This window comes from Simochromis diagramma, unplaced genomic scaffold (assembly GCF_900408965.1).
Source record: "Simochromis diagramma unplaced genomic scaffold, fSimDia1.1 OVJJ01000516.1, whole genome shotgun sequence".
NCBI classification, from domain to species: domain Eukaryota; kingdom Metazoa; phylum Chordata; class Actinopteri; order Cichliformes; family Cichlidae; genus Simochromis; species Simochromis diagramma.
The window spans coordinates 484895-499375 of NW_024386938.1; the positions used below are offsets into that span (position 1 = coordinate 484895).

At 40.6% G+C, this 14481-nt stretch overlaps 1 protein-coding gene across 1 annotated transcript; it reads right to left on the reverse strand.

Moving 5' to 3' along the window:
• Positions 1-7383: 7383 nt before the first annotated feature.
• On the reverse strand, positions 7384-9756 carry LOC120736932 (cytochrome c oxidase assembly factor 3 homolog, mitochondrial). The gene is made up of 2 exons (XM_040037318.1): positions 9536-9756; positions 7384-7670 (listed from the first exon to the last, which is right to left on the reverse strand). Exons 1-2 carry the CDS (start codon positions 9693-9695, stop codon positions 7564-7566), a joined length of 267 nt encoding a protein of 88 aa, XP_039893252.1. The 5' UTR covers positions 9696-9756; the 3' UTR covers positions 7384-7563.
• Between the last annotated feature and the right edge of the window lie 4725 nt (positions 9757-14481).

Consider the following 14481-nt stretch of genomic DNA (forward strand, 5'->3'; position numbering starts at 1 on the left):
GCACCATCTTCTCTACATCACATTTGTTAGCTGATGTGGTTAGCAAGAGGAAACTCATCTCTGACGATGCAAAATCACTGAAGCTTGGTTATTTGCTGATGTATTTCCATATGAACCACAGGTCATAACTAATCCTAGAACAGTAAAAGAAAGCCAGCAGTAACTTGAATTGCACACTCAATTTACAGTCAAAGACCTGTGATTTATCCACGACGCGCCTGCGCACACTGCCAGAAAAAAGGTGCTGGACTGCTGGCTCCAGTAAGTGTTAATGACCTCAGACCTCAGGCAACAGACATAGCCTACCTGTTTTTGAGTTTGGATTGTGAGCATCTGTTTTTTTTTATGGTTTTATCTTTAAACACACTGTAGATTTATAAGACTAGGGAGTAAAGCTTTAAAGTTGCAAATTCGCTGGTGTGCCTGGGACAACTTCCCCGTTCTGCATGACCCAATTTCAGCTTACCTTTAGCTGTCTGACAGATGGCATTAACATTTGCCTCTAGAACAAAAGAGTTCATGGCTGATCCAAAATCTTTTATGGAGTTTATTACATTTACTGATTAGTGTGCTTTTGAGGCTTTACCCTCTTAATTCCTGCTGCAGTAGTAATGGTGTACTTAGTTTTTCACAAGGGTATATAGAGTTATGTGACAACGTTATTTACACAAGGCATACAATACTGAGAGACCCTATTTTAGGCTGTGGAAAACCTCATAGCACCCTGTGGTGTTACCATGTGGTTCAGGTAGCGCTGCTCATAAAGACAAAAATAACTGCAAAGTAATTCAATTCAATTACTTTCAATTTTATTTATATAGCACCAAAATCACACAACAGTCGCCCCAAGGCGCTTTATATTATAAGGTAGACCCCACAATAATACATACAGAGAAAAACCCAACAATCATATGACCCCCTATCAATCCCGCCCCCCGTTTGGCAAATCTGATCACGCCGCCATTTTCCTCATGCCAAAATACAAACAAAGGCTGAAACAGGAAGTTCCGGTTCAGAGGAAGGTCGCGCGCTGGACGGACCAATCGGTGGCCGCGTTACAGGACGCACTCGATGACGCAGACTGGGGCATGTTCAGGAACAGCTCCGACGATGACGTCAACGTGTTTACGGAAGCGGTTGTGGGATTCATCGGGAAACTAGCGGATGATACCGTGGAGACAAAGACTATCACAACGTTTCCCAACCAGAAGCCGTGGGTGGATAAAACCATCCGCGACGCTCTGAGATCCCGCACCGCTGCCTACAACACGGGACTCATGACGGGGGACATGGACCCGTACAAAGCCGCGTCATATAACGTGCGGAGGGCGGTGAAAGAGGCGAAGCAGCGCTACGGGAGGAAACTAGAGTCACAACTCCAACAGAGTGACTCTAGGAGCCTGTGGCGGGGACTAAGGACAATAACGGACTATAAAGCACCAACAACCGGTATGACGAACGCGGCCGTGACTCTGGCAGACGAGCTGAACACTTTCTATGCTCGCTTCGAGGCTGCAGCTAAGGACTCCAACAATGCTAGTGTTAGCGGCGCTAACGGCTGCAGACAGGAAGATGCTGCCAGCACCAGAAACGTGCTCGTCATCTCCGAGCATGAAGTAAGGAGAGCCTTCAAGAGAGTGAACACCAGGAAAGCAGCAGGACCAGACGGCATCCCAGGTCGTATCCTAAGAGACTGCGCATACCAGCTAGCTCCTGTGTTCACTGAGATATTCAACATCTCTCTATCTCAGTCGGTGATCCCCACATGCTTCAAAGAGTCCATCATTGTTCCTGTCCCGAAGAAACCCCACCCTGCTTCTCTCAATGACTATCGCCCTGTAGCCCTCACCTCAGTAGTGATGAAGTGCTTTGAACGGCTGGTCAGAGACTTCATCATTTCTTCACTACCAGACACACTGGACCCACTACAGTTCGCTTACCGTCCAAATCGTTCCACAGACGATGCCATCTCTCATCTCCTCCACACATCACTCACTCACTTGGACACTAGAAGGGGGAATTATGTTAAAATGCTCTTCATAGACTACAGCTCTGCATTTAACACCATAATTCCCTCCACACTCACCACCAAGCTGGAGCATCTGGGACTCAGCTCATCTATGTGTCAGTGGATCTCCAACTTCCTAACTGGCAGACCACAGGCAGTAAGGATGGGCGGACATGTCTCAGCCTCCACCACTCTCAGCACTGGAGCCCCCCAGGGGTGTGTTCTGAGCCCCCTGCTGTACTCTTTGTACACATATGACTGTGTGGCCACTACCAGCTCCACCACCATCATCAAGTTTGCTGACGACACCGTCGTGGTGGGCCTGATCTCTGATAACAACGAGACGGCCTACCTGAAGGAGATTAGGAATCTGGAGAACTGGTGCCAGAGGAACAACCTCCTTCTAAACGTCAGTAAGACAAAGGAGCTGATAGTGGACTTCAGCACAAAGCAGGAGAGGAACTACCAGACCCCCGTCATCAACGAGTGCCCAGTGGAGAGAGTGGACAGCTTCAAATATCTCGGAGTTCACATCACGCAGGACCTGTCATGGTCCTGTCACATCAACACCGTGGTGAAAAAGGCCCGACAGCGTCTCTACCACCTCAGACGCTTGAGAGACTTCCAACTGCCCTCCAAGGTGCTCAGGAACTTTTACTCGTGCACCATAGAGAGCATCCTGGCGGGAAACATCTTAACCTGGTTCGGGAACAGCACCATGCAGGACAGACGAGCTCTACAGAGGGTTGTGCGGTCAGCTGAGCGCACCATCCGCTCCAAGCTCCCTGACCTGCACTCAATCTACAGCAGGCGGTGCTGGACCAAGGCCAGGAAGATCGTGAAGGACCTCAGCCATCCCAACAACGGACTGTTCTCTCTGTTGAGGTCAGGAAAGCGATTCCGCTCCCTGAAGACCAACACAGAGAGACTGAGGAGGAGCTTCTTCCCGCAGGCGATACGGTCTCTCAATCACACCACCACACAGTACTGACCCACACATACAGTTCTTACACACACACTGGACTTTCTGGACTTTGTTTTTGCACAACACTGGTCACTATATTCTTCATTTCCGGTTAATACTTGTACAGCTGCTGTTATTGTGTATATATTATTTAGATTTAGATTTCTTCATACATTCTTATATAGTTCTATATTGTGTATTTTGTTGTACAGTTATTTTATTTTCAACTTATTTTCAACACAGTAGACACTATGTGATAACTGTTTATATGAGATTCTTCTGGCTTACACCAACCTAACACCACAAACATGTCCATCAGGATTTCTTTCACATTTCATGAATGAGAGTAAGAATATTCACACAACTTCTGACTGGTAGTGTGCAGTATGTGTCATTTCCCCATAGTCTTTCACTTTAGGAAAGTTACTGTGCATGTATGTGTATGTTGGCTTGTGTGTGTTTTCTTCAGTAATAGCTATCTTGTGTCTGGGTCTATGTCCCTCTTTCTCTCTGATTGTCTGATTCTGTTTACCTGTGTTTCATTTGTTTCCCCTTCCCCTGATGTCTAGGTTTCTGCATAGATAGCTTCTGTCATGGCATCTGTCATCACCATCTTATCCTTGCCTGTGTTTGGATTATTCTAGATTTAATTTGCCTCTTTTTGCCTGTCCGTGAAGTCTGCTTTGGAAATATTATTTATTTTAAGTACACCACTTAATTAAATGTGTTAAGGGCTTCTGTAACAGAGAAAATTCCTTTTCTGCTGGCAGTTTCTTATGGCAAAGGGTTCAGTGCCGTTCTTCTGGAAGACGCCACAGAAGCCATCAGTCGGGCAGTTTGGGAGATCCTCATACTGCACTTGTTCTCCACCCACCCACAGCCACTCACCAGCCAGGTTACACAGGCCTGTCCACACCTGCCAACAGTAAGCAAAGAGATACATATAAATACCGTATAAATACAGTCTCTCACCAACACAAATGTGTGCATGAAACTGTCCAACCTCATCAGTGGTAGCCTCTTGTGCACTCTGTCGTGCAGTGGTGTGGTCATCTGGAGTGATGAGGGAGGACAGGTCATAGCTGTGGATCCAGTATGAAGAGGCTGGATCATCTGTGTCCATTGTATCCAGGGACCTGCCTTGTTCTAATGCGTCCTCCCAAGTCTTATTCTCCTTCACCAGAATCAGGTTTTCATCGTAACATAGCACGATTATCATCACAATTCTTGTTTCCCCATTTTCCTCTGTTTGTGTACACACAGTTTCCATTTTGATCTGGTTCTGCAAGAAGTGCAAGAAGCACAATAGAGAAACAAAGACTGGGATAGATTTCAGAAATATTTCAAAGGTAAATAAAACTAGATTTGGTGTCAAATCATTTACCCAGTACAGCGTTTATGTCTCTAACAAAAAACCTCTTTGCTGAAGTTGCAGCTAAAACGGCTAAAACAGCTGGTTTGGGCCATCATTAAAACTCTAGTATAGTCAACACTGTGGTTGAAAATACTGCTGCATATTGTAAATCTGACCCTCTGTCAGCACTAATGTCTCAAATGGATTTCAGATCAAAGTGCAAAAGACTTTTGCATAATTACTAGTAAGTCTGATCTTGTAACATCTGAGGAGTCAAAAATAGAGTGTCAGACTTTCACTATATGTTACCATTGTGATCCCACATGGTGAAGATGGCTATTTCACCTCCTCTGGACCATTTCCATGGACTTGATGCATCCTCTCGGTACAAACCAATCCATCCAAAGCCTTGAAAAACTTCACTCTCTTTTGCATTTCTGATTTGGACCAAGTCAGTGCGGTGCTTCCTGCAGAACGCTTGTGCACTTGCCCAGTTTCTCTTGTAAGAGTCAGTATAGTACGTGAAGTCCAGCAGATGTGCACACACGGGGAAAAGAATGAGCAGGAGGGCAACATTCTCCCTCATTGTGTTTTTGACAGAAGAAAACTGGAACAAAAAAGCCTGCACAGCCAGGACACAGAGGAACAGCTTTATAGCGGGACAGAGCACAGTCACTGAGTCCACATACTGCTCTACTGATAAATGCTGAGAACAATTTTGATCAATAAACTCTTCAGTAGAGACAATTAAAGTGCACAGATGTAGGATTTTGTGTCTGTTTATAGAAATCAATAAAACATTTAGAATTTCAGAAACATAAATAAAATTTTAGAAATAAAATGTTTTAATTATTAAAACAGAAAAAAGAAAAGAAGACAAAGCAATAGAAATAATAATTTAAATGAATCACTGTAATGACATTTACAAAAAAAATGAGTTAAGTTCAGATCTGCCAGTGAGATAGGTTTTCTTTTTTGGGGAAGCAGCTATTTCCTCTGTGAACCATCCATTCACTTCTACTTATGCTTTTTCAGGGTTGCGGAGGGCACTGGAGCATATCCCAGCGAAAGCAGGATCCACCCTGTCCACTGATCCAGTCTGTCGTAGGGCTAACACATAAACAACCATTCACACCCCTGGGCAATTTAGTGTTTCCAGTTAACCTATTCTCCCACTAACTGCATAACTGTGGACTGTGGGAGGAAGCCAGAGTAGCTGAAGAGAACCCACGCAAACACAGGGGGAAAGCCAAACGTCATACAGAACAACCCAGGAGTGATGGTGGAACTGAAGTCAGGACATTCTTGATGTGAGGCAACAGTGCTAACCACCGTGCCACCATGCTGCCTTCTCTGTCAACTGCTGTTTGAAAAATGTAGAGGTAAGAACTCTTCAGGAATCAAGCCGTTTCAGAGACTACAGTTTAATTAATCATGGTTTTCAATCACTCATATGAAAACAGGCCTTAACCCAGTTGATCTCTGTCACTTGAGCTGTGTTTATTGTCACTAACTGGTTGTTACACATTTTCCTCAAGGCATCTTCAGCTATATATCTTACTACTGTTAGCTGTGGGTTAGTGCAAAACATTACAACAAAATCAAAGCATAAAATGTTAAGAAAAAACAACAAAGAAAAACATTTATATCATTGGATAAAAAAAACCCCATTTTTAAACGACCTGCCTTTTTAAAAGGTTTGAATATCTTTAACTGCCATGAGAGACATGACTGTTTATATTGCTTGCTCGGTTTGAGGTAGCACAATGGAAGCACTGGAAGACTGCAGTGTGGACTTCTTCTTCGTACAGAAGATTCCACTGTAACATTTAGCTGAGCATTCCCCAGAAGTAGAAGGGAAATGTTACTGTAAATTAGATATACAGTAACATTAAGTTACGTTGAAACCAAGCACACCATTGTTTTTCTTGTGACATTACCAATAAGTTTGATGTGTCACATCGCCCTCTTCCTATTGAAAAAACAAAAGTTGTATCCAAGATGGCCGACTTCTAAATGGCCACCATGGTCACCACCCATCTTGAGGAGTTTGCCCCTCACATATACTAATGTGCCACAAACAGGACTTTAATATCACCAACCATTCCCATTTTATTACGGTGTATCCATATAAATGGCCCACCCTGTATAATGACCAAAAAGGAGCTATTCTATTGTATTCTAAAGGTAGTCCTGCAAACTGAATAATGGGATGTGCTTAAGTTTTTCAAAGGACTGCACTGAGTCACATGACTGTATAATTCAAGTATGCCTCATATTTATGAGACGTGATGAGCAAATCAGCTGATCTAAATCCAGAGCACTTTGTCCTAGATTTTTAGGAAACCTGAATGAATGAGCTTACAGCACATGGCTACAGAAATCCAGTTCACATTAGGCTATGCATACATAAATGGCACAGAGCTCATATTTCTTACTGTGCAGTCATGAACATTTAGATATTTTGCTGACATCAGCAGGGTTGCTTGCAAACTGAATACATTTAGCCTGCATGTAGCTATGTGTACATAAAATTTTTTGGGAGTTAAGTTGCTTGTTGATTGAGCTATGGGCTTTACTTTTTATACACAAAATTGGGATCTTACATAAATATATTGGGTGGCTGTGGCTGAGGTAGCACAACTCACCTGATAATCAGAAGGTTGGTAGTTTAATCCCTGGCTGCTCCAGTCTGCACGCCAAATATTAGGTAAGATACTAACCCCAAGTTGCCACTAAGATGCATCAATCAGAGTCCTAAGCATAGGAAACGTGCTTGTGTGAATGATGCACTGAATGAATGAGCAGAAAAGAGCTATGTGATTACCATATCTGTATAATGCTAAGTAAACATTGGTCATTTTTTTCTTGAAAACTGAATTCTTTAGTTTTACTGAGACACTTTCTACTGTTCTGGAATATGCCACTGATATACAATGACTAAAATGCTCTAGTCTGGACTTATTATTGGAAATACACTGCATAAACTGAAACCTGTTTCTGTGTTAACTGTTTCATTTAGAGATTTCTTATAAATTTACTGAGAATTTCTATGCATAGATCGGTATCAGTGTTTTATTCACAGCACATTAGGCTTACAGTAATGCAGAAAGCTGATCAGAAATATATATATATATGATTATATCTGCTTTTATTTCTTTCCAAGCAGAAAAGGATCCAGAAACATTGTAATGTCCATATATGAGCCGTGATCCCTCCTGATCCAGTCCAACTGAGTCAGGAGTTGGCACCAGTCCGTGGCCCTCTGATGATGTGGATCCTAGCTTCCTCATCCAGTTCCTCCACAATTCTCTCCTGTTTCACAGACAGGATGGTGTAGCTAACTGGGAAACTGCAGGTTAAAGGAAACATTAAAAGAGACGTGTGTGTAGTTTAACTCGTGTTTTAACTGGAAACCCTCAAGCCCAAAGCTAGCTGAACAGTTAGCAACCTTTAAGGTGCATCGCAGTTAGGTTAAGGGGTTCAAACCTATTTTGTTGTAGAGCCCCAAATAGGTTTGGGGGCTCTACACCACCACAGTCAATTTTAAATTATCTATCTATCTATCTATCTAACGTATGATAAAGACAAACTTGAAATGCAGCCTTTCAGGTTAAAATTTATTGCATCAACGGGGACAATTGACAGGCATGCAGTGAGTGAGACATGTTCTCATTATTCCAAATCAATCATGGTTTCTTGGTTTATTTTCCTGTAAAGTTTATATTATAATTATATATATATTTTTTCTATTAAATGCACCTACTGGACTGGAGGAAGCAATTAGAACAGGTACATCCAAGCCATTTTACATGATGGGCCAAAAACAGCCCACTTTGATTTTAAGTGGGCTGGACCAGTGAAACTCATCTTTCTGTCAGTGTAAAGAAGCTTAAATACACTTTTAATCCTCACGATATCTTAATAAATAAATACTGTTGTAGAAAATAAAAGGAATTTCTCAGCATGACATTCTGGGCTTAAATTATAAGAAGTAAATATGAACAGTTCCACACTATCCTGTAAATATAAAATAAAAAGTATCATAGGTTTTTTTTATTTATTCAGACAAAACTTTTTTCTCCTTTCTATATTTTTTATATTTCTATAGCAGATAATGGAAAAAACATAAACGTTCCCATCATTCCTTTGTAAAATCTATTACATTTATGTACCTAAAACAGCTAAATGTTTATCAGTAAACATAAAGTTGTAAAATTACAGTCAAAAGTTCAAAAGGTATGCCCTCCTTTTCCAAAACTCTCCAGTGAAGTCAGATCAAAGCCTTTACCAGGCCAGTTGTGGCCCCTGCACCTTATGTTTGATACCCCTACATTAGAACATTAAAGGTTTAGAGATTACTGAACCTTTTATTGAAATGTAACTAAAAATGTTGTATTTATTTATTAACATGTACTGCAAAGGGCTTGCAGCAGGACTAACACAACTACATTTTTTCGTGTTGTCATAACACAAAAAACACAACACTCTCTCACCTGCCCTTTAACACTAAACTAAGAGGGCATCATGTCACATGTTTAGGGCAGGGTGATTTTGTTCTGCCATTAAGACATAGTGGACAGCTGTCAGGCTATCCATCCGATCCCCTTAACTACGACGTTTCACATATATCACTATAAATCTGAAGCTATAAAACAACGACCGTGATTTCTCGTCAGTAGCAAAAGTCATCATCTGCAGTTAGAGACTAAATATTTTCATAGTGTGTTTCTTTCTTGTCCATAAATCAAAGCACAACATTGTTTTTAAACGGGTTAAAAACAAATAAAAACTGAATGCGGTGACTTCTCCCTAAAATTAAATGCATTCACAGAGCTACAGTTTCAACAAGTAACATTTGTTATGCTGCCTGTGCATTATTTATAATTCTGTTTTATTGTGTTATAAATAAATTTAAGTGCACTCAGTTTTTTTAACAAGTCTGATGACCAACTCTGCTAAACAGACTGTATCTTTAATAAAGTGTAACATTTACATTTTTAAGCTGAATTTGCAGACCCGCACATTTACACTTACTGTGAACACATCCCGATGAACTGCTCTGCATTCCCATCACGGGGTCTGTAAGTCTGCTTGTTAAACCTCACCTTTCCCCTTTCTCTGAGGAGTGCTGAACACATGGACTGTTTTTAGTCTAAGCACTCAAACACTCCTGTCATTCACTCTTTAAGCGACCTGTGAAGGATACAGATGCCGACCACAAAAGCTCCTATAGACAAGCCTGTCAGCAGGTTGCGGGTTCGGATCTGGGCTGCATTTTTCTTCCAGAAATCGAGATTCTTTCGGTGGCGGATGAGTTGTTCCTCCGCCGCTGTTAGTCTGGGTTTATCAGCTCCTTCCTTAGACATGACTTCTTTGAATTGTTCGCTGCTCAAAGGAAAGTGTCGCGTAACCCGGAACGGCACTTCTTCTTCCTTGTATTGTTTATTGGCGATTGGCAAACAGCAACATGGTGCATTACCGCCACCCACTGGTGTGGAGTGTGCAATGACAGAAAAAACCCCACCAAAAAATTCAAATCCTTCCCAAACAAATGAGTCTGCCCTAAAAACCAAAATATGGTCTGAAAACTTTCACTTCTCGAGTTCTTATGAAATAAATCAACCAAGTCCAATTTCACTTTCATATCGACAAGCTTTTTGATCAGTTATCATCTTTCAGCATCATAATTCTGACAATGCAATAAAACATGTTCTACTGTTTCCTATTTTCTACTGCAGTCACACTCCCCTGTATGGTGTTTCCCTATTAAAAGCAACGTGTTATTCAAACCGGTGTGTCCAAATCTAAGTCAAGATATAATTGTCTCCTCTCTCCTGTCCCTTTCTATGCTTCTAATTTCTCCTGCTTTCCTTTGGATTTTGTAAAACCTCCGCCCTTTCCTCTCTTCCTCCCATGGCTTTTGGCACCTTTCTTTCATTTTGTGCCGTATTCTACTCTTAATCTTTTTTCTACTAACACTGATATCCATATCCACCATCAGTCTCTTTGCAGCTTCCTTCGCTGTTCTGTTTGCCATAAGTCCCTTCATAGTAATTCTGTATAATGTTTGAATCTCTATCAGAATGTCAGCTCTGCAGTCTGAATGACTGTCTTGCAAACTAGCCAGTGATAAACTTGAGTCTGAACATTTCACAGATCTTAGTGGTCTGCATCTTCAATCCACTGGACAGCTAACAGTATTGAAACCATTTCTCAGTGTACACTGATAAATCATCACTGATCCTTTTCTTTACGTTGATATGAAATTCAGGAACAACAAATGCAATCCCACTTTGGTTGGCTATATTCTTGCATCTGTGTATATTTTGACATAATTGTAATAGTGGTTAATATATTCCTGCACTGTATGAGAGTTTAAATAAAACCCCTTTTGTTCAATAGTGTGAAATCTACTACTGCATCAGGGGCATCCAAGGTGGTTTTGTAGGCAACATAACTGTTTGACTCGTGTTGATCTTGTCCAGAGTAAGTTCAATGGCTTTCTGTCCTACTGGCCACACAAAGGTCATCAATTCTCTTTTCATTTTTTCCCAGCAGGGGTGGAAAATCGTTTTTGTTGGATGTCATTGTAGACTTGCCCGGTAATTCAGTGCTAGTTGCTCTCTCCTTTTCTTTTTTTTTTTAAATGGCATTTCTCCCATTTCTACCTGTATTGCTGCTGTCGAGGTTGTTTTGAATGCACCTCTGCAGACTCTTAGTTGCCTGATATAGGATACTATCTAACTTATGAAGACTTGCTCTGGCTGCAGAATTATATAATATACACCCATAGTCTAATACTGATGTAATTAACCCAGCTTTAAAAAATGTCATATCAGCCCCCCATTCAGTTCCCACTAAGCACCTCATTATATTTAACACTTTCTTGTATTTGTCTATTATTTTCTGAATATGTACTACACATGTTACCCTTTGATCAAACCATAACCTCAGAAATGTAAATTGTTTTACCCGTTCTTATTCTTAGTCTAAAGAGCTTCGAGAGAAAATCATCTGGACTTCTTTAAGTGGCTTGGGAACCTTCACAGCATATCTTTCTTATTTTTTTTTATTATTCACCATTTGACCCTGGAACTGAAGAAGCTTCTCGGATGAGAGGTGAAATGTCTTTCAAGCAACTTAAAGAAATTCAGATGCTTCCAAGCTCCTTAGACTACGATGACCTGGAGGACTGAGAACCTTCAGACATCTTTCTTATTCTTGTTCATTTAATCTGACGTTGATTTCCTCCCCAACTCTTTTCCTTGTAAAAAACATTATTTTAGTCTTATCAACTGAGAATTTAAACCCCCATTTATATCATCACTGTTCTACTTCTGCGATTGCCCCCTGTACCTTACTCTTCTTAAAAACCAGACAGCATTTCATCAGAGCAGGGTCGGAGCAGGGTTTGTTAATTGCAATACCCCAAAGAAACCACTAGATGTCACTAGCAGGAAGGCTGGTGATGTGTGTATATCATCGCTGTCTTCTGTTTTATCCAGTAGCGCTGCTACTGCATAAAACAACACTAATACTAATTTGCAGTGTTTTTTTTAAATAAATAGAAATCGTTGCAATGGTTTCAATTATTCAAAGTAGACTAAATAGATTTGAATAAAAGTATTAGAATAAAACTGGAATAGAAAATAACAACACAGCACAACACAACTTGATTTCTATTTTAATTTCACCTTTCTTTTCAATTTTTCAACAAATTAGTTGAAAACAGCATCCGCAATACAACACGATTTCTGTAAAGTCACATAAAAATGTAAAAGCATAGTTTTGTGACTGAATTTTTGCCACCAACATGCATTGTACCATTTTGGGTGCTCTCTGTTAACACGACTTCACACTACTTGAAAGCTTTATGCAAGGAAAGAGACAATAAAATAAAGGCAGAGAAAGCAATGGTGTGGCTAGCTAAGACAACCCTTCACTCCTTAAATATCAGTTTGAATATATGTTTTGATTTGTTTTGATTTTGGGGTAGTTAAATCTTGATATTGTTTTCTGTATTTTATCCTTTGATACCGTAGACCACAATATTCTAATTTCTCGATTACATGATGTAGTGGGTATTGGTGGCACTGCACTTAATTGGTTTAGGTCTTATTTGTCAGATAGAACTTTCTCTGTCAGCCTTCTCGGTTACGAATCATCTTCTGCTCCTCTGTCATGCTCCTCCGTCCCACAGGGCTCAATTTTAGGGCCACTGCTCTTTTTACTGTATCTATTGCCTCTGGGTTCCATCCTTAGAAGGCATGGGATCTCATTTCATTGTTATGCCGATGACTGCCAAATTTATTTGCCACTAAAGCACAAGGATGGCATCTCCATAAAACCTCTCTTGACATGTCTAGATGACATTAAAGCTTGGTTGGCTCTAAACATTTTAAATTTTAATGAAAAGAAAACAGAAGTGTTGGTGTTTGGACCCAGTGGTCCCCTGTGAGTCCTCCTCTGTTGTTTTAAGATCCCTGGTAGTCTATTTTAAACCTGTTGTTACTGACCTTGGTTTTAAGTTGGACAGTGATTTTAAATTGGACAACCAAATCAGAGCAGTGGTGAAGTCCAGTTTTTATCATTTAAGGCAGGGGTGTCGAACTCCAGGCCTCGAGGGCTGGTGTCCTGCAGGTTTTAGATAACATCCTGGGTCAACACACCTGAATCAAATGATAAGTTCATTGACAGGCCTCTGGAGAACTTCATCACATGTTGAGGGCGTAATTTAGCCTTTAAATCAGCTGTGTTGGATCAAGGACACATCTAAAACCTGCAGGACACCGGCCCTCCAGGCCTGGAGTTCGACACCTGTGATTTAAGGCGACTAGCAAGAGTAAAATCTTTTCTTTCGAGGCAGCACCTTGAAACAGTGATCCATGCTTTTATTTCTTCTTGGACTACTGTAACTCACTTTATGTGGGGGTCAGTCAGTCATTGCTCTCACGTCTGCAGCTGGTTCAAAATGCGGCTGCACGACTCCTAACAGGAACTCGAAAAAGAGAGCATATAACCCCCGTGCTAGCCTCTCTGCACTGGCTGCCTGTGTCTTTTAGAGTTAATTTTAAAATTCTTATGTTTGTTTTTAAATGCCTTCACAGTCTTGCCCCGCCTTACCTCTCTGAGCTTCTTCATCTCCACACACCCTGTCGGTCTCTCAGGTCAGCTGACCAGCTGCTCAGAGGGGACAGGGCTTTCTCTATTGTGGCTCCAAAATTATGGAATAATTTGCCCATGCACGTTAGAGAGGCCCCTTCACTGTCCACTTTTAAATCACGTCTTAAAACCCACTTTTATTCCTTGGCTTTTAACCTCAGTGAGACTCAGTTTCTCTTTTAATTGAAGTAGTTATTTAATTAATGATTTCACTCTTCTTTTATTTGGTTTTTACTTATATCTCATGTAATTTTATTTTACTGTTCCAATGTACAGCACTTTGTGTCAGCTGTGGTTGTTTTAAAGTGCTTTATAAATAAAGTTGTTGTTGATGATGATGATGATCCCTCGCTGTTTTTATTCTTTATCTTAGTTTCAAGTTGTTTCAGAGTTTAAAGAACCTTTGGGGGAACATTTTTTCTTCTTGGGCTATGTGTTTTTGTGACTTATCACAAATACACTTCAATACAGAAAACTGACTTTCTATTTCCAAAAATCTGGTTGGGAAAGTACAGATTTTTTTTTTTTTTTAAATGTAAAAAGAAAGGATGTCGATCCTGAAGCACTTATCGAAAGTACTGAGCTGCTCGTTTAAACTTCTCCTGACGTTCTCTGGTAGAGATGGCCTTCAGATTGTGAATTTAGCATATTCTACTAAATAAAAGGTTTTTATTTAAGTTTCCTACAACCGTATCTTGAAAGAAAATAAGATTCTCTGCTAAGTGGAAGACATTGCATTCCATTGGCTCTATGATGTGACGGATCAATGTAATGGAAATAGTTTCCTTCTGTTGTTGCTGATGAATCACACAGAGGACCCACAACTGCATTTACAAATTCAGGTTGACAATAAAATAAAAAAAATAAAAAACATAAAAAATTCCAATGTACAACTGGGGAATTTACAGAGAAGACTTTAGCACTTACTGGATGATGTAGTGGTGTGTTTACGTAAGTAGCTGCCTCTGTTTAAAATGGCTACATAAATAA